We start from the raw sequence: 21,955 nt of genomic DNA, 5'->3' as shown, positions 1-21,955 counted from the left end.
ACCTCCAGGCCTATTTCATAATTTATTTGGAAACAGGGTCTCACTAAGTTGCTGAGAGTCTCACCAAGCTGCTGAGGCTGGCTTCGAACCTGTGATCCTCCTGTCTCAGCCTCCCAAGTACTGGGATTACAAGCGTGTGCCACCACTCAGTTCTATTTTCTATTAGGGAGCTGCTCAGAGTCCATTAAAGCTGGATACTTTTCCTTATATATTAGCAATATAAAACATAATAAGGGCTGGATTTTATACGAATAACTCTGGCTCTTCACTCACACCTCTAGGGGAAAAAAAATACTGTTGTGTAATAAAAGCCTCTCCTATCCCAAAGCCTAAGTTCACCTTCTCCATTTTTCTCAAAATTGTCTTTTGGATTGACACATTTCCCAGAATATGTGTGTTTGTTGTTGTTATTGTTGTTTGTTTGTTTTCTGTGGTAACTAGGGATTGAACCCAAGGGTATTCTACCTCTGAGCTATGCCCCCAACCCTATTTTATTTTATATTATTTTAATTTTGAAAATGTGTCTCCTAAGTTGCTGAGAGCCTCACTAAATTACCCAGGCTAGCTTCCAACCTGTGATCCTCCTGTCTCAGCCTCCCAAGTACTAGGATTATAGGTGTGCACCACCATGCCTGGCCATATGTAGTTTGGTTTGTTTGGTTGGTTTTGCGGTACTGGGGATGGAACCCAGGGGCATTCTACCTCTGAGCTACATCCCCAGCCCTATTTATTTTTTATTTTTTATTTTGAAACAGGGTTTCACTGAGTTACAAAGGGCCATTTGTGAACCGGGATCCTCCTGTCCTGGCCTTCCAAATGCTGAGATTACAAGCGTGTGCCACCACACCTGGCCATGTGTAGTTTTTGAAGAAAGTGTGTAAACAGTAGTTAGTCCTCAAGCTGGTTCTCATCTGTGTGTGTCAGATGAATTTGGGCAGTATCTCAGCAAGAATTCTCCATCTTGGACAGTGGACACGAGAGAGTAGTGAGTCCTGGACTGGCCGAAGCAAGGCCGGAGGTGCCTGTAGCTTTTGCTATTTCCAAATAGATTTCAGGAAAGGGCTGCCGCATCTTGTGGCTGGAGAAGAGGCCACCGTGCAAACCCTGGGCTCCTGTCTCCCGCCTCCCTGATCCACAGAGGCCATTCCATTCAAGGGGACCGTGACCTGCCCACCTCCTTCCCCTCACGCTCATCTGCTGCTTGGCTTCTAGCCTCGAAGCCACATCCAGGGTGGAGACAATGGCACAGGTACAGGGACCCTGCATTTTGGTACCGCTTAGCTGTGCCCCTTGGATCGCAGCTAGAAAGGTGCAGCTGAATGGGACAGAGAGAGCGAGTCCCAGGGCCCCGGCTGCCTGCGCTCGCCTGCTCCCACAGCTGCAGTGCTCAGATTCTGTCACACTGCATGTGCTGTTAGGAAATGTGTGAGGCTCAGTTAACAGCCAGTCATAGTGTAGAAGCAGCTTGGAAATCACGGAGTGCCACTGACCCCAGCCTGAGTTTTACACATGCAGGTGTTGTCTCTTTTTGTGTGATCCTGGGCCCCTGCTGTGCAGTGCTTGTCCGTGAACGAGGGAACATGTACGGGCCCTGTTCTCATTCTATGAAAAGAGAATTATGCCTTTCCCAGTGGAGGCCTTCTGGAGGGCCGTCAGCAAGGCGCATAGGGTGGTTTTAGAGCTGTTTCTGCCCAAAGCAATGAGGCATCCTCTGCTCTGAGGACTTCCCCAGGGGCAGCAGAATGGACATGTCAGAACAGCCAGGGCGGTCTGTTAGATGGTAGAGGAAGACCCTGCTTCAAAACAAAAAAATTAAAAAGGGCTGGGAGTGTAGCTCAGAGGTGGAATGCCCCTGGGTTCAATCCCCAGTAGCGCATGCACACGTGCACAATTGTGGGGTATTTGTCTACTTTTTTTTCCTTCGTACACATAATCAGTGGTGGGCCAGGGGTCCCTGCCCTTAGCCACCACTCTCCCCGGTCCTCGGTGCACAGCGTATACTTACACATCCCCTGCAGGCCTCGCAGGAGGAGCCCAGGAGACAGGAACCAGCGTAGACCTCAAGACTTCAGCAGACTCGCCTGATTTTTGAACAAGAATCACAAATATCTCAAATCTTTACTTCAAGAGTCAGGGGGCAGAGTATATGGGAGCAGTTCTAGATCATTGCTGGGGTTCCAGGGCTGTAAGTATCACCAAACAGGGTGATCCAGTGACAGCAGTATAGACCCCAGGCATGACTCCATAAGCACCTCAAGGCAACACAGGACTATTTTTTTCTCAATTGTACAGCTGGACCATAACCCAAGTTGGTAATAGCTGGAAACTGGCACTGGCAGTCTGGTCCCTGAGTATCTGCTGCTTGCTTTTTTTTTTTTTTTTTTTTTTTTCTTTTTTCTTTTTTCGATACTGGGGATGGAGCCCAGGGGCATGTTACCTTTGAGCTACACCCCCAGCCCTGTTTTTTATTTATTTATTTATTTTTTTTTTTGGTGGTGGTGGTACTAGGGTTCTTTTGGTGGTGGTACTAGGGTTCCTGGAAGCTCTTCTACCTCAGGGCTACACTCCCAGGCCTATTTTTATTTTATTTTATTTTTTGGAAACAGGGTCTCCTAAGTCAGCGCAATTGGCTGTCTTCAAACCTGCGCGATCCTCCTGTCTCCGCCTCCCAAGCGCGGGGATTACAAGCATGCGCCACCACACCCGGCTTATTCTTTATTTTGAAACCGGGTCTCACTGAGTTGCAAAGGACCTCACTAAGTAGCTGAGACTGTCCGCAAACCATGTTCCTCCGGTCTCAGCCTCCCAAATGCTGGGGTTACAAGCGTGCGCCACCACGCCCAGCTTCCAGTGTCTGCTTTCAATCACTACCTCTCTTCTTCCGCCGTATTTATTTACCAATAGCTCTCTAGATGTGAGGTTTTCATTCTAAAAGATAGGAAGCATGCCACGTGCTAACACCGTGCACTAAGGGACACAAAAGTAAATACTGTGTGGTTCCTGCCTCCCCCAGACACTGACAGGCTGGTGGGGAAGGTGCACACGTGCTTGTTAACTGTAATAAGCGTCCTTCCCGACAGGACGCTGCTGAGCCGTGTGAGCTTCTTGGTGTACTTCATGGGTCCTGGAAGTCAGCGTGCACCACCTGGTCCAGGAGGTTGTCTTCGACTTTCTCACTGTGGGGCATCATTCTTCTCTTTGTGGTTGAGAGTCCGCGTTGTGCAAAGGTGAATTCTGAGACCACGGCAATATCCTCACTTTGGGGAGGAAATACGGTCTGTCCTTGAACCTTCCCTTCCAAGGATTTCTGCAGAACCAGCCACTGCTGTGATGGTTTCCAAACAATGATTTTCTTTTTCCATAATTCCTTCTATATTTATTAGTTGGCCCTCTATTATTTATATATGACAGCATTGGGGACTCCCCAACACCTAGTTTAGTCACTGGTTACTATCATTAGTTATATTATTATTTTATTTTATTTTTTATTTTTTTGGTGGTACTGGGGTTCCTGGAAGCCCTTCTACCTCCGGCTACACTCCCGTGGACTACACTCCCAGACCTATTTTTATACTTTTTTATGTTGAAACAGGGTCTCTTAAGCCAGCACGGCTGGCTTCGAACCTGCGCGATCCTCCTGTCTCTGCTTCCCAAGCGCAGGGATTACAAGGGTATGCCACCACGCCCGGCTAGTTATATTATTTTGATTCTCAAATTATGCAAGATTTGGCCTGTGGAAGTTCAGAAGACGTTCTGAGTCAAACAGACCCCTGACGCTGGCTTGGAATAGCTAGTCTTATGTGTGCTGGCAACTGAAATAGTCATTCATAGGCTCTGGATATTAGCTCTGAACTCTAGATGTTAAATGCACGTCGGGCATTGTGTGTCTCTGGCAGCAAGATCCTTGTCAGAGCTGGGTATGGTGGTGCACACTTGTAATCCCAGTACTTGGGAGGCTGAGACAGGAAGATCGAAGGTCCTAGGCCATCTTCAGCAACTTAGCAAGGTTCTGTTCAAAAGAAAAAAGAAAAAGAAAAAGGGGCTGAAGGTATAGCTCAGAGGTAGAATGCCCCTGGGTTTTCCCAATAGTAGAGAGGGAGGAGGAAAGAGAGATAGGGGGAGAGGGAGGGAGACGAGAGAGAGGGAGAGGGAGAGGGAGCGGGAGAAGGAGGGAGAAGAGAGAGAGAGAGAGGGAGAGGGAGAAGGAGGGAGAAGGAGGGAGAAGAGAGAGATAGAGGGAGAGGGAGAGGGAGAAAGAAATATCCTTATGAGGAGGCAAACAGTAGTAGTCAGGTGACATTAGACAAGTGCCCAAACTTCAGCTTGCAAAGACCGTCTAGTGGGTAGAAGTTTTGAATTTGGGAATATATTGCTATATTCCCCCAGAACCTATCCTGGGCCTGTGGCTTTTCCTGGTCCAACGTGAGGGCTGCGGGCCGCCACCTCTCTCCGCCTCCTCCACAGACCCTCCTGCTGGCTACCATTTCAGCCCCTGCTATTCCTATTCTCAAGTCCCAAAATAGGAAGCAAGTCTGCATTCCATGTCTCAGTGTGCTAAATCAGAGCCTGGATTCCTTAAAATGCCCTCTCTGCTTCATTCCTGACATTATCTGTGCCATATCTGCTCTTCTCAGATTAGTTATCACACTTTAATGAGCTTCAGAAGAGGAAATCCCATTATTTTTCTCTGCAATGAGTCACCCATTTGCTTAAAGAAAAAAAACATTTAATAGCAGGATGAGGTAGCAGATAAAACCCCAGGGGATCCTGGTCTCCAGCTCAGGCCAGAGTAGCTGAAATTTGTCAGGCCTTCTCAGTTTCCTCCTAAATATTTGGGGGCAGGGGTGCACAGGCCTGCTAGCCCCAGTGCGTACATTTGACTGGCTTAAAATCATGGCCTTGCCAGGCATGGTGGTACACACTGGTAATCCTAATACTTGGGAGGCTGAGACAGGAGGATCGCAGGTTCACAGCCAGCCTCAGCTGCTTAGTGAGGCCCTCGGTAACTTAGTGAGACCTTGTATCAAAATAAAGAATCAAAAAATCGGCCTGGCGTGGTGGTGCACACTTGTAATCCTTGCGCACTTTAAATGGGTGAACTGCATGCTTCGTAAATTATACTTCAATAAAAATCAAAATGTCTGAACTTCCTTGATCATTAAGATCAGGGTGAGTTGATAGGGGAAGGTTAAAATATGATGAAAATGTAACATGTAGAGAGCAAGAGAATAAGAAGTAAGATAGGTAAGCCGGGCGTGGTGGCTCATGCTTGTAATCCCTGCGCCTGGGAGGCGGAGACAGGAGGATCGCGCAGGTTCGAAGCCAGCCATGCTGGTTTCGGAGACCCTGTTTCCAAATAAAAATATAAAAAATAGGTCTGGGAGTATAGCCCAGAGGTAGAAGCGTTTCCAGGAACCCCAGTACCACAAAAAAAAAAAATCGGGCTGGGAGTAGAGCTCAGCGGTAGAATGCCCCTGGGGGTTTTATCCCAGTAACTAATACACACACACACACACACACACACACACACACACACACACACAACCAGGGCCTGCACTGATTGTCTAGTTGAGCGGATTAAACAGGTACTTTACAAAGGAATTTGTAACACCAAAAGAAAAATTCATGAGAACAACCCATGGAAAACCTAATGGAAGATGTGAAGAGCTTTAGTACAGACTGCATCCAGCATCGAGCCCAGACTCTTATTAAAATGCAGATCTGATCCTTCTACTTTCTTGTTTAAAACATTTCAGTAATTTCTGAATGCACTTAAAATAAAAAACGTGACTTCTTGGGCCCTACCCGACTGGAGCTCCATCCCCTCTCTCTGCCTTACTTTAGGTTTGCAAAATCCCCTTTTCAAGCCAGGTGTCGTGGCGCACACTTAGAATCCCAGCACCTGGGGGGCTGAGACAGGAGGATCGCGCAGGTTCGAAGCCAGCCTCAGCTACTTATGAGGCTCTCAGCAACTTAGTGAGACCCTGTTTCCAAATAAAGTATAAAATAGGTCTGGGAGTATAGCCTGGAGGTAGAAAGCTCCTGGGTTCCACCCCCAGTACCACACACACACACACACACACACACACACACACGCACATCTTTTCAGTTCCAAAGAGTGGCAGGTTTCACACGTGCCGTTTCCTCTGTCTCCGATTCCCCCATCCCCGCCATGGACCCCAGGGGCTGCCTGGTGGGCTTCTCAAGTAAGGCTCCGCAGATCAGATCAGCTCCCTGCCCCGCGCCCAGGTGAGGTCCCTGCTCTGTCCTAGCGCCGTGGCTATACTGTACCTTCACTGTACTTAATCACAGCTGTTATTTCTTTGTGAGACCAGTGTCACCTATAGTTACTAAATCCTACTTGGGCGGGCTCTGTGTCTGTTTTACTTAGCGTGTAGCAATATTTGCCACATGGTAGGTTTTTTAATAAATATTTACTGAATGGAAGAATAAATCTGTCCTTCAGTGTGATGACTATCTTCTTTAGATCAGCATTCCATTAATTAATTCATTCATTCATTCATTCATTGGCACTGGGGATTGAACCCAGGGGCATTCTACCTCTGAGCTACACTCCCAGCCAGATTTTATTTCTTACTTGGAAACAGGGTCTTGCTAGGTTGATGAGAGTCTCCCTACTTGCTAGGGCTGTTCACGAACTTGCAATCCTTTTGTCTCACCCTCTCAACTGGATACTGTAAACCCTGGGATTACAGTATTTTCTTTAAATAGTGTGGGAGTATTCCAGGAGGCTTGGAGAATTGAACTAGTATGGAAAGGGGGTAGTGATGGGGCTGAGGGGAAGCTGTAGAGAGCCTGTGTAGGAGAGTATCTGTCAGGACAGGTTAAAAAAGGAGCGATGAGATCACATGTGAGAGGCAATCTGAAGATTTAGGGGGAGAAGGAAAAAGGAGTGATGAAGAGTTATGAATATTAAAAAGCTCCATAAGCCGGGCGTGGTGGTGCACGCTTGTAATCCCAGCATTTGGGAGGCCGAGACAGGAGGATCACGGTTCTAGGACAGCCTCCGCTGCTTAGTGAGGCCCTTTGCAACTCAGTGAGACCCTGTTTCATAATAAAGAATAAGAAATAGGGCTGGAGTGTAGCCCAGAGATAGAATGCCCCTGGGTTCCATCTCCAGTGCCACCAAAAAAAAAAAAAAAAAAAAAAGAAATTCTACAATATAACTTAGACATAAAAACCAACTTAGCCCTGGTATTTCTAATGAACTTAACCATATATTTTTTTTTCTTTCTTCCTTTTTTTTCTCTTTGTATGGTATTAAGAATTGAATCCAGGGGCATTCTGCCTCCAAGCTATACCCCAACACTTGTTTTTTATTTTGAAAAAGGGTCTCACTAGGTTTCTGAGAGTCTCACAAAGTTGCTAAGACTATCCTCCAATCTGTGATCCTTCTGTCTCAGCCACCTAAGTACTGGAATTACAGGAACGTGCCACCACACCCAGCTCACTTTTGCTTTTTTAAATGTTATTTTATTTGTATGAAGGTTTAGGTAGCTGTTCAGAACAGCTCTAAGGAAGTATTGCTGAAACCAAGATCGGCAGTACAAGCTCCGGGAAAAGAGGAAGTCAGCCTTCTCGGCCCTAACACTTTGAATGGGTGGATGAATAAATAAATCAATGGGTCTTAACTGGGAGGAAAAGCAGGTTTGAAAATAACTCTGGTAAATGCAAGAGCAAAAGAAAATTTCAGTTGTCATATATTCTCTTAAGCAGAACAAGGACTGCTCACATTTCTAGTGTCTATTGCGAGCTCTCTCCCAACGACGCTCCTCACACAGGTTTGGTAGAAAGAGGGAAGCCCTTGGGTGTAAAAGGGCTGAATACTCACTGTATCATCAGGGGACACTTCCTGCTAAACTTGTTCACAGCATGTTGGTCCACTCTGCTGCCTTCTGCACACCACTGTCCCTTCCTGAACACGCTGACTTGCTAAGCTCACTTACTTTCCTACTCGGAGTCATCAACCTCATGAGAACTTGCCTCTCTCCTGAGTTCATCCTGCTGGTCCTCCTTCCTGCCTTCAGGCCTTAGCTGACGTGGAGGCTTTGAACAGCAGGATGCTTGCACTCTGCCTCTTTCAGATAGGGGAATCCATCGTAATTATGTGTTCCTCTGGGGCTGACTCAGCTCTTGGGCAGAATCTCCATGCATCCTGGGAGAAAAGAAGGTATAATAATGGCAATTAGTGAAGTTGTTCATTTTCAACAGTCAGGGGACTATCTGGTGAAGAACGACACATAAACAGAGTGTGAAAGTTTGGGTACATGGGTGTAATGGTTCTTTGTGGCACCGTTAATCTGCGATTGGGCTTATAGTGTGCAGCAGTGAAACCAGAACAAAGAAGTCAGTGTATCCTAATTAATAGATAAAGTACTAATAGCAAAAGCTTGTCAATTGAAAGTCTACCAGGACACATTATTTCAGAAACCTCCAGTGCTTCTCGTTCATATTAAAGAATGGCTCGTTGTGGGAGAGCGTACAGAAAAGTACTAAGTACTTTGGTGCTCAAATATAGCATGCTCGTCACCCCGTCGCTTGCTCGTAGAATTACAGTCCCCGTAGGAACTAGAAGACTCAAAGCCCGCAGCGTATGTGGCCACAGCCTGGATCGCCGCGTGTGAGTTTCCCCTGCTGCTCACCGTCTCCGGCACAGGTGTTCTCAGCCTCAGCACAGGTGGCACTTTGTGCTGGATGACAGTTTGCTGGGGGAGGGAGGGACAAGTGCTCCGGGCGACATTTGGCAATTATGTGCAGGGACATACTTGGTTGTCACTACCGGGGGTGAAGGTGCTATTGCCGTCTAGTGAGTAGAAGCCGGGGATGCCGTCACACATCCCATGGTGCTCAGGACCAGCCCTCCTCTCCGTCACAGAGTTACCGTGACTGACCCGTCTTCAGAGCCCGGCTCCTGGCTGACTCCATTCTGTTTTGACCGCTTGCTCACATACTGTCGGGCTGGTCTGTTGATCGTGTGCCTCCGCAGCCAATCTCAATCCTGGCTAAACTCTCAATTTCCAGCTAAACTCTATCTCGTTTTATTCCTTACAAAGTCTTCTTCCTCCTCTTTCCCCTGAATGGGACCTTTTTCTGCTCCCAATTATGTTTCCAGTAAATGTTATATAAAGTAGGTAGACGTGGTGCCAGGAGTGGTCTCCAGCTCCGGATTTTCAGACATTCAGAGAATTCTTGTAAACACCAGGGGTGGAATACTTGGTTGGAAGCTGTTACTTTTGGGATTTCAGTCACAGATATAGCCAGTGGATTTTTGGCTATGTGAGAACAGGCATAGTTCTGTTACTGTTAGTCCAAAAAAAAGCTTTATTTATTTATTTATTTATTTTTGCAGTAATGGAGATGGAACCCCAAGGGCATTCTACCTTCAAGTGACACCCCCAGCCCTAGTTTTAATTTTTATATTCTTTATTTTTTATTTATTTTTTATTTTATTTATTTATTTTTGTGGTACTGGGGGTGGAACCCAGAGGCATTTTACCTCCGAACTATACCCCCAGCCCTATTTTTTTATTTTTATTTTTTATTTTTGAAACAGGGTCTCACTGAGTTTCAAGGGCCTCACTAAGTAACTGAGGCTGTCCATGAACCTGGATCCTCCTATCTCAGCCTCCCAAATGCTGGGATGACAAGCATGCACCACCACACCCAGCTCCAAAAAGGCTGTTTAGGTAGTTAAGAGCCTCCCCATAAACAAGTTAAAGACTTAAAAAACACTGATTTTTATATTTTCTTATTCTTAAATTGACAAAAATGTTGTTGTAATAAAAAGATTTGTTGTAATATCACCTCAGCCTTTAGTTATCATTAGTATTTTTCATCTTTTTTAAAATACAGTCTTGCCAGGCATGGTGGTACATGCTTTTAATCCCAGTTCTTGGGAGACAGAAGACAAGAGGATCACAGATTGGCAGCCAGCCTCCGCAACTTGTGAGGCCCTCCACAACTTAGTGAGATCCTGTTTCAAAATAAAGAATAAAATAGGACTGAGGGTGTAGCTCAGAGGTAGAGTGTGTGTGCCACTACGCCTGGCTTCTAATTGTTTTTAAAGGTAAATACCTGGATCAGCTGGGCACAGTGGTGTGTACCTGTAATCCCATACTTGGAAGGCTGAGATAGGAGGATCGCGGGTTTCAGACTACCCGTAAAAACTTAACAAGGCCCTAAGCAAGTTTGCGAGACCCTGTTTCAAAGGGCTGAGGGTGTAGCTCAGAGGTAGAATGATTCTGGGTGCAAAGCCCAGTACCAAAAATAAATAAATAAACACCTGCATAACATAAAAATTTTTTAAATATTAAAAACAGAATTAAAATATATACCTATAATTCCCCAACCTAAGAACAACCACTTAAACAGCATCATGTAAGCCAGGCGTGGTGGCGCACGCTTGTAATCCCAGCGCTTAGGAGGCTGAGACAGGAGGATGGCACAGGTTCAAAACCAGCCTCAGCTACTTAGTGAGGCTCTCAGCAACTGAGAGAGACCCTGTTTCCAAATAAAGTATAAAATAGGTCTGGGAGTGTAGACCAGAGGTAGAGCCCCTGGGTTCCACCCCCAGTATCACAAAAACAAAAACAAACAACAACAACAAAAAACAGCATCATGTAAAATTCAACAGAAAACTATTTACAGAGCCTTAAGATTTTTTTCAAAGTTTATGGTTATATTGTATGGTCAATTTTTATACCTTCAGCAAACATTTTTAAACATCTACTTTGTTCCTAGCATCTTGTCTATTGGTGTGTGATTGGTTGAAGGATGCAGTGAAGGAAATTTTGAAAATTAATTTGTAAGCAGGAATAGTGGCACACACCTATAATTCCAGTACTTGGTAGACTGAAACAGGAAGATTGCAAGTTTGTATTTTATCTGGAAACAGGGTCTCACTAAGTTGCTGAGAGCCTCACTAAATAGCTGAGGCTGGCTTTGAAGGTGTGTGATTCTCCTGTCTCAGCCTCCCAAGCGCGGGAATTATAAACATGTGCCACCACACCTGGCAGGATCACAGGTTTAAAACCAGCTTCAGCAACTTATATGAGACCCCTTTCTAAATAAAATAAGTAAATAAAAAGGGCTAGTGATGTAGCTCCAAGGTAGAATGTTCCTGGGTTCATCCCCAATGCCAAAAGAAAAAAGAAAAAAATATATTTGTTGGGGCTGAGGTGTAGCTCAGTGGTAGAACACTTGCCTAGCATGTGCCGTAGGTCCAATCCTCAGTGCTGCAGGGGGAAAAAATTAAATTTTTTGCTCTCAGAATGCCTATAGTCTTCTGGGCGTGGTGGCGCACACTTGTAATCCCAGCATTCGGGAGACTGAGACTGGAAGTTCGCCGTCCACAGACAGCCCCAGCTACTTAGTGAGGCCCTTTGCAACTCAGAGAGTTATAAAATAAAAAATAAAAAAGAGGGCTGGGGGTGTAGCTCAGAGGTAGAATGCCCCTGGGTTTCATACCCGGGACCACACACACACACAAAAAAAAATGCCTACAGTCTGATACGGAAGGATAAGACATACATATTTAACAAAATGTTGGGAAATAAATCCCATAGGTGCCATATTGACATTAATGCATACGAAGATACACTAGAAAAAAATGGGATTACCCAGAGATATCCAGCGGCATTGTTTTTCATTGTAGAATAACTGGAGGTTTTGTGAACAATTGTGCACACAAACAGTACCTTGAGAGTATGCTCACTTTTTTAGTTGCTGGAGAACGAAGCCTGGATTCCAAGGCCATTGGTTAGCCCAAGTTAAGCAGTATTGGGAAATTATCATGCCTGATCTGGTTAAATTCTAACCTCTCCTGATTCCCGGAGGTAAAGTCCAAAGGCCATTGGGAATAATTTGGCATAATCTAGGCCTTTGGTGATTTCTACAAGGTTGAAATTCAAAGATAACTGAAATGGGTCGCTTGATGTTGGCTGAAAAACGTGATGTGATTTGCTGTGTTCTAGATCCTAACACTGAATCAGTTCGCCTTTCCATTGATAATGCTGCCAGGAGAAAAGCAGCTATGTTAAGAAATAGAAAAGGCAGGCACAGTGGTGCACGCTGGCAATCCTAGCAGCTCAGGAGGCAGAGGCAGGAAGACCACAAGTTCACACTCAGCGAGGCCCTGTCTCAAAATAAAGGAGATGTTCAATGGTAGAGCACCTTGGGTTCAATCTCCAATACCAAAAAAGAAAGGAAAAATGTCTGCCAGACAAGAAATACACCAAAAAAACCCTTGGAGCCGTGAATGCCAAAATATCAACTCTTGACACTTGAGATACGAGTGCATTTTCTTCCTTAAATGGTTTGTATAATCTAAGTGTGGTGGACACTTGTAATCCTAGTACTTGGGAGGCTGAAACAGAAGGATCGTAGATTCTCAGCCAGCCTCAGCAATTTAATAAGGCCCTCTGCAATTTAGTAAGACCTTGTTTCAAGGTCTTATTCAGAGGTAGAATGTCCCTGGGTTCAATCCCCAGTATAACCAAAAAAAAAGTCTGTAATATGACTTTTTTAAAAAACACAAACATGTACTATTTTATAACTAGAAAACCTGTTTTATTTGTCTTAACAATTAGGCTTAAACCTAGGTCCTTGCACTCTACCATGAGCTTCATCCCCAGCCTGAAAAATATCAAAATATCTTGTTTTATTTGTTTTGTTTTGTTTTGTTTGTTTGTTTGTTTGTTGGCAGTACTGGGGATTGAACCCAGGAGCGTCCTACCTCTGAGTTCTACCTCCAGCCCCCAGCCCTGTTTTATTTTTTATTTTGAAACAGGGTCTCACTAAGTTGTGGGAGACCTCACCAAGTAGCTGAGGCTGGCTGTGAATCTGCAATCCTCCCGTCTCCGTCCCCCAGTTCCTGGGATTTACAAACGTGCGCCACCTCCCCTGGCTATTATCTGAAAATGTTTAAAGAAACTTTCTTGAGTGGCAAGGGCTCAGCAGAGGTCAGCGTGGCAGGGTAAGTGCTCGGCCCTTGGAGGAGCGGAACTGCACTGCAGTGCCTGCCGCCGGCTCTTGCTCTCAGAACCCGGGAGACAGTGGCTGATTGTGGCTCTGCCCCCCTCAGGTGACCAGGCTCAGGCTGCCAGGTTTGCACTCCATAACACAGGCTCTTTCATGGAGAGGCGGCTGGCACAGGAAAGACAGAGCCTCTCTGTGGAGATGCTTACATCGCTGACTTTTTTTGTACTCCTGGCAAAGCTGGAATGAAGCACACACATTTTCAGAAGACGCCGGTTTCCTGTTTTCATTAAGAAAACTGGGAATGCCGAACAGCTGCGTGTGCTGGGGGCGGTGGCGCCGGAGCCCGCGGAGACTTCATTGGTGAAAAGCTGGCCTATGGTATTTGTGCGTGGCCGGGCTAAGCAGACGCGAAGGTTGAAAGTCTTTTCCTTATGGGGTGAGAAAACGAGGGTGGCCAAGCCTGGGCCGGTGTGCTGCCTGCCTGGGAGCTAGGGAGCTGGGGAGCTGGTGTGCTGGCCACTGCAGGTGAGTGCCCAGCGAGGGGGCCTTCACTGGGAGGGCTGCGGGGTATATTTAGCCCCTCAGGGTCTGGAGGGTCCCTTGCAGAATCGCTGCTCACACACACACACATACTATCAGCCTGCTCTCCCGGGTCAGCAAGATCCATCTGCCGGCTAACACCAGACCCTGGCTTTTCTCTTTGCTTACAGAATTTCAGACAGCTCTGGAAACAGGTCGGGCCGCATATTTTGAGTGAGCGCATTCTTCGCGTAGAGTTGAAAGTTAGGAAAGAAAAACCAAAAGATGCCTCTGTTAACATGAGCACAAGTTTCCAGGCACCAGTGCTCTGATCCGCTTCAGCTAGAACTCATGGTGCTGAGCACTTCTTTCAGAGAGAGTTCATCCTCTACTTGCTTTAGAAAGAAATCTAGTGCCTACCTGCTAGAGTCAGAGCAGTTTAATATTGGCTTTAAATTGAGACACGAAGAATATGTCTCCTCTTATTCCTCTGCCTGGCAATCTCTCTGTGTTTTTCTTTCCAGTGTTTTAGAAGACAAATGGGTCATGCAGAACAGCACGCTCCCAGCTGTAATGCTCGGCAGTGTTGGGGGCTGGGAGGGCAGGCTGGAGAACTGGGTTGGTTGGAAGTCCTTCACCCTTGACAGGGTCAGGTGGGGGTGTACACCCAGCACAGGGCAGGGGTGCAGATGACTTACATTTTCGCTTTCTACTTTGGGGTCTTTTCCATAGCTTTGAAAATGCAGGGCTTCTTAATATGACTCTAGGAAAACACATTACTTAATCCTGCAGTTTAAACAAACAAAAACGGCCTTGCTTTTAAATTTGAAATGCATGGCTCAGGTCAGCAGTGAGGTCTGTGCTTTGAAAGGTTCCTGTTTCCTTTTTTAAATGTTTGGTTTAGCCAGAAGTAGCTTTTACCGAGTGCCACATGATCCCATGCTTGGAGTATGGGTTCACTCTTATTTTCATTTTCCTTTGCATCTGTTCACACTGGTCATAGAAAATAATATATATTCTTAGAGTAAATGAGTGTTTTATCAAAAAAAGTGAAGGAAACTTTCTTCTAGTTGGAAGAGGGTATTTGTTTGTGGTACTAAGGATAGAACCCAGGGGCATTCTACCTCTGAGCTGCACTCCCAGCCCTACTTTATTCTTTTATTTTGAGACAGAGTCTCACTAAGTTGCAGAGGTCCTCACTAAGTAGCTGAGGCTGACCTCGAACCTGCAATCCTTCTGTCTCAGCCTCTCAAGTACTGGGATTAAAAGTGTCAGCCACTACGCCTGCCTTTGTTTGTTTTTTAAGGAGGGAGAGAAGAGGGAGACACAGAATAGAGTTGGAGTCTGTCCTCTGACTGGGTCCATATACCCATGCTATCACAGGTAATCACTCCATGTCCTGTGGCCCAGCTTTCTAGAGAGACAGAGCACATAGCACCTGACAGCAGTGGTGAAGTACAGGGTGGCTCTTGGCCACAGTTAGAAAGGCCGCCCAGCCTGCAGAGGAGAAGACAGTGGATGTGCTGACCCCTGGCCTCCTGAATCTATGCTGTCCTCGTCTGTTGGCTTTTACCTGTATGTGCCTCAGATAACACCTTGCAAAATAGGAATCTTAATGTCTATCCTTCTCACTTCAAAGGACTGTAGAGGACAAATAAATTACCTACTTCGTAGTGTTTTTAAGCCTCTCTTGATCATTCTTTTAAAATAATGCACTTACTAGCCAGGAATGGTGGCACAGGCCTGTAACCCATTGCTTGGGAGGCTGAGACAGGAAGATCAAAAGTTTGAAGCCAGTCACTATTTAGTGAGGCCCTTTGCAATGTAGTAAGACCATTTCAAAATAAGAAAAGGAGCTGGCGGGGGGTGGAGGGGGTGGATAGCTTATAGTTAAAGTGCTTCTAGGTTCCATCTCCAGTACCAAAAAATTTTAAAATAGATACTAAGGCCTCACTGTGTGCTTGGCTCATTAAATCATTGTCCTATTATACTGCTTAACACTATGAGTTAGATACTGGTATTTCCATTTTTACTAATGGGTAAACTGAAGTTCAGAGAAATTTTGTAATTTGCTCACCAGCTAAGCTGTAGATCCAGAGTTAGAGCATAAGTCTGTTGGCTCATTTTAAAATCAAACCAAGCCGGACGTAGTGGTGCATGGTTGTAATCCCAGCATTTGGGAGGCGAGACAAGAGGATCTTGGTTCGCGGACAGCCTCAGCTACTTAGTGAGGACCTTTGCAACTCGGTGAGACCCTGTTTCAAAATAAAGAATTAAAAAAAACAGGGCTGGGGGTAAAGAATAAAAAAAACAGGGCTGGGGGTATAGCTCAGAGTTAGAATGCCCCTGGGTTCCATCCCCAGTACCACTAAAATAAATAAATAAATTTATACCAACCTGCTGCACTGAAACATACACAAGCAGTAGTTTTTATATTGTGTGTAATACACGGTACTTATACTAGCCTCTTCTCTCTCTTAGAAAAGGCAGATGATGTTCTGAATGGAGACCATGATAAGGAACAGAAAGACCCTTATTTTGTGGAGACGCCCTATGGTTATCAACTAGACTTGGATTTCGTCAAATACGTGGACGACATACAGAAGGGAAACACCATCAAGAAACTGAACATCCAGAAGAGGCGGAAGCCACCTGTACCATGCCCGGACGCCAGGGCCACACCTGGCCAGCAAGGTGTGTGGACTTCCACCGAGTCCCTGTCATCCTCCAACAGTGATGACAGCAAGCAGTGCCCCAGCTTCCTCCTAGCCAGGAGCCACGTTACATCAACTCCTGTCCCACGGCCACCTGCCCCTCTGGAACCCCTGCCCACTTTTCTTTCCATCCCAGAAAATCGACAGCTGCCCCCTCCCTCACCACAACTCCCAAAGCACAACCTTCATGTCACCAAGACGCTAATGGAGACCCGGAGACGACTGGAACAGGAGAGAGTCGCCATGCAGGTGGCACCAGGTGAGTTCAGAAGACCCAGGCTGGCCAGTTTTGGAGGCATGGGCTCCACAAGCTCCCTCTCCTCTTTCATGGGCTCTGGAAACCACAATCCGGCCATGCATCAGCTTCAGAATGGATACCAAGGCAACGGGGATTATGGTAGCTATCCCCCCGCGGCTGCCACCACTTCCTCCATGGGCAGCTCCATCCGCCACAGCCCCCTGAGCTCGGGGATCTCCACCCCGGTGACCAACGTGAGCCCCATGCACCTGCAGCATATCCGCGAGCAAATGGCCGTCGCCCTGAAGCGCCTGAAAGAGCTGGAGGAGCAGGTGAGAACCATCCCTGTGCTCCAGGTAAAGATCTCCGTCTTGCAAGAAGAGAAACGGCAGTTGGCCTCCAAGCTGAAAACTCAGAGAGCCGCCTCCCAGAATGATGTCTGCGGAGCCCGGAAGCGCTCCTACAGCGCGGGAAACGCCTCTCAGCTGGAACAGCTCTCCCGGGCCCGGGCCGGCGGCGGGGAACTGTACATTGATTATGAAGAGGGAGAGATGGAGAGCGTGGAGCAGAGCACGCAGAGGATAAAGGAGTTCCGGCAGCTCACCGCAGACATGCAGGCCCTGGAGCGGAAGATCCAGGACAGTGGCTGTGAGGCCTCCCCGGAGCTCAGGGAGAACGGGCAGTGCCCGCCCCGGGAGAGCCGGTCCGTGGCTGTGGGTGGCGACGAGAACATGAATGAAGTCATTGTGTACCACAGGGCCTCCAGGTCCAGCAAGGATGCAGCTGTAGGGACAGTCACAGAAACAAAGAGCTGTGGGGTCAGCGTGACGGAGGCCATGCTCGGAGTGACCACAGAAGCTGACAGAGAAATTGAGCTGCAGCAGCAGACCATCGAAGCCCTAAAGGAAAAGATCTACCGCCTGGAAGTGCAGCTGAAAGAAACCACCCATGACCGGGAGATGACAAGACTAAAACAGGAGCTACAGGCTGCCGGATCCAGGAAGAAGGTGGACAAGGCCTCGACGGCCCAGCCACTGGTGTTCAGCAAGTCCGTGGAGGCGGTGGTGCAGATGAGAGACCAGACGGTGGGCAGTCACATGGACATGGTGGACGCGTGCATCGGGACCTCCGTGCAGATGAGGAGTGTGGGCATCTCCTGCCAGCCTGAATGCAGGAACCAAGTGGTGGGGCCCGAGCTGCCCATGAACTGGTGGGTCGTCAAGGAGAGGGTGGAAACGCACGACCGCTGCACCGGGAGGTTCGTGGAGACCCGTGACCAGAGCGTGGGTGTGGAGGTCAGCGTCTGTGAAACGGGCAGCAACACAGAGGCGTCCGTAAGCGACCTGACGCTGCTCAAGACAAACTTGAACCTCAAGGATGTGCGGTCCATTGGCTGTGGAGACTGTTCTGTGGATGTGATGGTCTGTCTCCCCAAGGAGCACACCTCCCGGAGCGTGAACACAGAGGCCACAGAGCAGATGGACGCTGCTGTCATGGCGGCACCGTGGACCACAAACCGGCACACCAGTACAGAGTGGGAACGGGCGGATGGGTCCACCAACACCGAAGCGGCCACCCTTGTGGACTCATGCACCAACACTTCCCTCAGCACCTCGGACAAGCAGACCTGCACCCAGGCTGTGGAGACACGAACAGTGGCCATAGGAGAAGGCCGGGTCAAGGACGTCAACTCCTCCACCAAGACTCGGTCCCTCGGGGTTGGGACGGTGCTTTCTGGCCACTCCGGGCTTGACAGGCCATCCACTGTGAAGACCAAAGAGTCGGGTGTGGGGCAGATAAGTATTCATGACAACTATCTGGTTGGTCTCAAAATGAGAACCATAGCATGTGGGCCTCCGCAGTTGACTGTGGGGCTGACAGGCGGCAGGAGGAGCGTGGGTGTTGGGGACGAGCCTGTTGGGGAACTCCTGGAGGACCCCCAGGCTCCATCTGGAGTGATAACTGGCTTGGATCACTACATCGAGCGTGTCCAGAAACTGCTGGCAGAACAGCAGACGCTGCTGGCGGAGAACTACAGTGAGCTGGCAGAAGCCTTTGGGCAGCCTCACTCACAGATTGGCTCCCTCAACTCTCAGCTCATCAGCACCCTGTCCTCCATCAATTCCGTCATGAAGTCTGCGGGCACGGAAGAGCTCAGGAACCCCGAATTCCAGAGAAGCAATCTGGATAAAATCACAGGTAGGTGGCGCTGCAAGGGACCTGGGATGAGGATTTATCTTAGTCTGTTTTCTGTTGCTACAACTAAATTCCATAGACTGGATTTGGATTGTTTATTTGGATTGTTCTGGAGGCTGGGAAGTCCAAAGTATAATCCTGGCCTCTAGGGAAGGATGGGGAAAAATGTCTTCCCAAGAGATGAGGATTTTGAGTGGCACACTGGGTATTGAACCAGGGCCTTCTTGGTGCTAGGCAAATGTTTTGCCCTGAGCTACACCCAGCCTTTTTTCTTTTTTCTTTTCTTTTCTTTCTTTTCTTTCTTTCTTTCTTTCTTTCTTTCTTTCTTTCTTTCTTTTTTTCTTTCTTTCTTTCTTTGTTGATAGCAACTAAGTGCAGAGGAGACTGGCCTTGAATTTGCCATCCTCCTGCCTCAGCTTCCCCAAACAGAGTCCCTGGGATTACAGGTGTGTGCTGCCATGCCCAGCAAGGATTTTTCTCTTTCTTTCTTAACCCATTTTTCTCCACGGAGCCATTTTTAGGACCCATGAAGAAAGCTTTAGGATGGTAAGAAACACAATGGAAACCAAGAATCAAAGGCCCGGAGACTGTATATGCTGCTTTATTATAGCAGGTGGACACTTTCTCCATTCTTTTCATCTCTGCTCCCCCTCAAGCCTGGGCGTGGGTCTGACTGAGCCTGGCCAGCCCACACAGTGAGCGGCTTCCCCACAGCGTACACATTCTGGTCGGGTCCAGGCAACACAAGGAGATGTGTCATGCGTCAGGAGGGGGAGCCACTGTGAAGACGACTCGAGTTATGGGGACAGGGAGTGATGGTAGTTACAAGTGGGGCTGTTTGAGGTAAGGGGCTTGACCAAGAACTCTGAAGGAGGGGGGTACTGCTCATTTTAATAGAGACATACATTTTTTGTCTTTCCCTTATCCTTTGGAATTCCTGCTCACCTCTGTTTTATTTGGGGGGGGGTTGGTTTTTCTTTTGGGGTGGGGGAACTGAGACTTGAACCCAGAGGCATTCTAGATCTGAGCTACAGCCCAGTTCTATTTTGGTTTTTATTTTCAAATGTGGTTTTGCTAAATTGCAGAAGCTGGCCTCAAACCTGCGATCCTCCTGTCAGTCTCTGAGTTACTAGAGCATACCGCCACATGCAGCTTCTGCTTTTCTCTACATTGAAGCTGGTCATTGAGGAATTACCCTGGGAGATTTTATGACCTGGAGCATCTCCCTGCGAGCTCCCTAAAATGACTTCCCTGGGCACTGGGTGCTCTGTGTCTCTAACTAAGCACAGCGTCATTCTGGCCGTGGAGCTGCAGCACCTATCCACCTTCCATACCTGGCATGCCATTCTCACAAACCAGTGTGACCTGGGGAAGAATGTGCCTCAAATTTTTTTTCCAACATGTGCAATATAGACTTTAATAAGCAATCCACAAAAATTTCAGTCCCCCTGCTTCCCTTTGTAAGCCTGAAAGGGCAATGATTAAAATGGACTGAAATTTATTCATTTTATATCTTCCTAGATTTCTACTTTCAAACCTGAATGACAATCATTTTTAGTATCTGTGCTCTGGGACAAATAATTTATTTTGGAAAAAAAAAATTGAGCATGACAGCTGGTGTGTGGGTTTTCTACGTTTTAGAATCCGGAGTCCAGCAAATGTCCTGGGGAGTCATTTTAGGATCAGCAGGATTAAAATGATATGTGGACCAAAGCAAAATCTTAGGTAACCGACAGCCCGTCTGCTTTCACATCTTTTTACAAATCATGATGTCAGATGTTAAAGTCAGAATAGGACTCTCAGATTCCTCCAGATACAGATGGCTCAGAGGATCAGAAAAGCATTTTCTCCACGGCTTTTCTCCCTTCTCTCCTTTCCCCAAACTGGGGTTTCTATTTCACATTCTTGCTAGAAATACCCAGCTGTAACACCAGAGTCACTTCTGTGGCCCTCTGTGTGCGGGGTGGGGGGGGAGGCAGGGTCTGGCTGTGTGTCAGTGTGTTTTGGTGTATTTCCAGGCGCACTGACAGCCCACGTGTCACTTTGTGGCTCTGACCCTGCAGATGAACACCTGATTAATAGCTAAAATACCCGAGACCCACAGCATTCATGAACACAAGAATAATATTTGGAGTAGCACTTACTCAGCCATAGTGGCATTCCCTCTCAGAGCACACAAGAGCAACTTTAAGGCATGTCTGCAGTTCACATCACATTTGTATTTTAACTGTGTTGTCCCGATGTTCTGAAGAGGATGGAATTAGGTTAAGTACTTAACCCACAGGATGGTGTTTGCATGTATGGGCTGAAATTAAGCAGCTTGATGGGTAAGATTCTCAACACCTACATGCTGTGAAGAATGAAGGTGTGTACTCTGGAATGCCGTGCACACTTTACAGTGTGGAATATTGCTCACACAAAGCACGCAAGCCATATCTGTACTGAAGGGTCTAGTGGGGTATAGGCAGGCCCTCATTCACACTTTCTTTCCCCAGAAAAACACGACGGAATTTGAGCTTGACATCCACTGCAGAGAGCATACAGATAATCACTTGTATGAACCTAACTCTTTAAAGAAGTTAAATTTGGGCTCTGAAGCCAGACAGTCTGGGCTCAGATTCTTTCTGTGCCACCAGGACAAGTTGTCTTTGTTCCCTCACAGGGTTGTAATGAAGATTCTGTGAGTCACGGGAGTCGTGTATTTAGAGTAGTCTGCAGCCCAGGCTTTAAGTGCTCAATAAAAGCTGGATGTCAGAGTTACTGTGTGAGAATTTCCAGAAGTGGCGGTGCAGATATAGAACAACTGCCAAACGAAAGTTGACAAATGGTCTATTGTGTCTAATCTAAATTTTTATATTCATAATTCTAGCTTTTGCCCCCCCCCAACTAGTATGCCTCCTCAACTAACAGTTTTACCAAAGGTAAAAGAAATATATAGCCGAGGGGGTACATGCTCATAATCCCAGTACTTGGGAGGCTGAGACAGAAGGATCATAGGTTCAAGACCAGCTTCAGCAATTTAGTGAGGCCCTTAGCAACTCAGCAAGACATCATTTCAAACTAAACAATAAAAGCCGGGCATGGTGGTGCACACCTGTAATCCCAGTATGTGGAGGCTGAGACAGGTTTGTGGCCAGAGTCAGCTACTTAGTGAGGCGTTCTGAAACTTAGTGAGACCCTATTTCAAAATAAAGAATAAAAAATAGGGTTGGGGATTTAGCCCAGAGGTCCACTGTCCCTGGGTTCAATCCCCAGTACTACAAAAAAAAAAAAAGGTAATAATAAAATA

The 21,955-nt window shown here is 47.0% G+C and overlaps 1 protein-coding gene across 2 annotated transcripts in view; it reads left to right on the top strand.

Moving 5' to 3' along the window:
- KANK1 (KN motif and ankyrin repeat domains 1) overlaps positions 1-21,955 on the top strand; it is a gene marked incomplete at both ends in the record, with an annotated part of 69,577 nt that overhangs the window by 21,509 nt on the left and 26,113 nt on the right. For both annotated transcript variants that reach the window (XM_080708608.1, XM_080708607.1), the window contains one exon: positions 16,000-18,669. In XM_080708608.1, the coding sequence (XP_080564734.1) occupies positions 16,000-18,669 (2,670 nt within the window). The remainder of the gene's footprint in view (positions 1-15,999; positions 18,670-21,955) is intronic.

This window comes from Muscardinus avellanarius (genome assembly GCF_963383645.1).
Source record: "Muscardinus avellanarius genome assembly, chromosome: 13".
NCBI classification, from domain to species: Eukaryota; Metazoa; Chordata; class Mammalia; order Rodentia; family Gliridae; genus Muscardinus; species Muscardinus avellanarius.
Note: the sequence above shows the minus strand (reverse complement) of the source record. Positions and strands in the feature narration are given on the sequence as shown.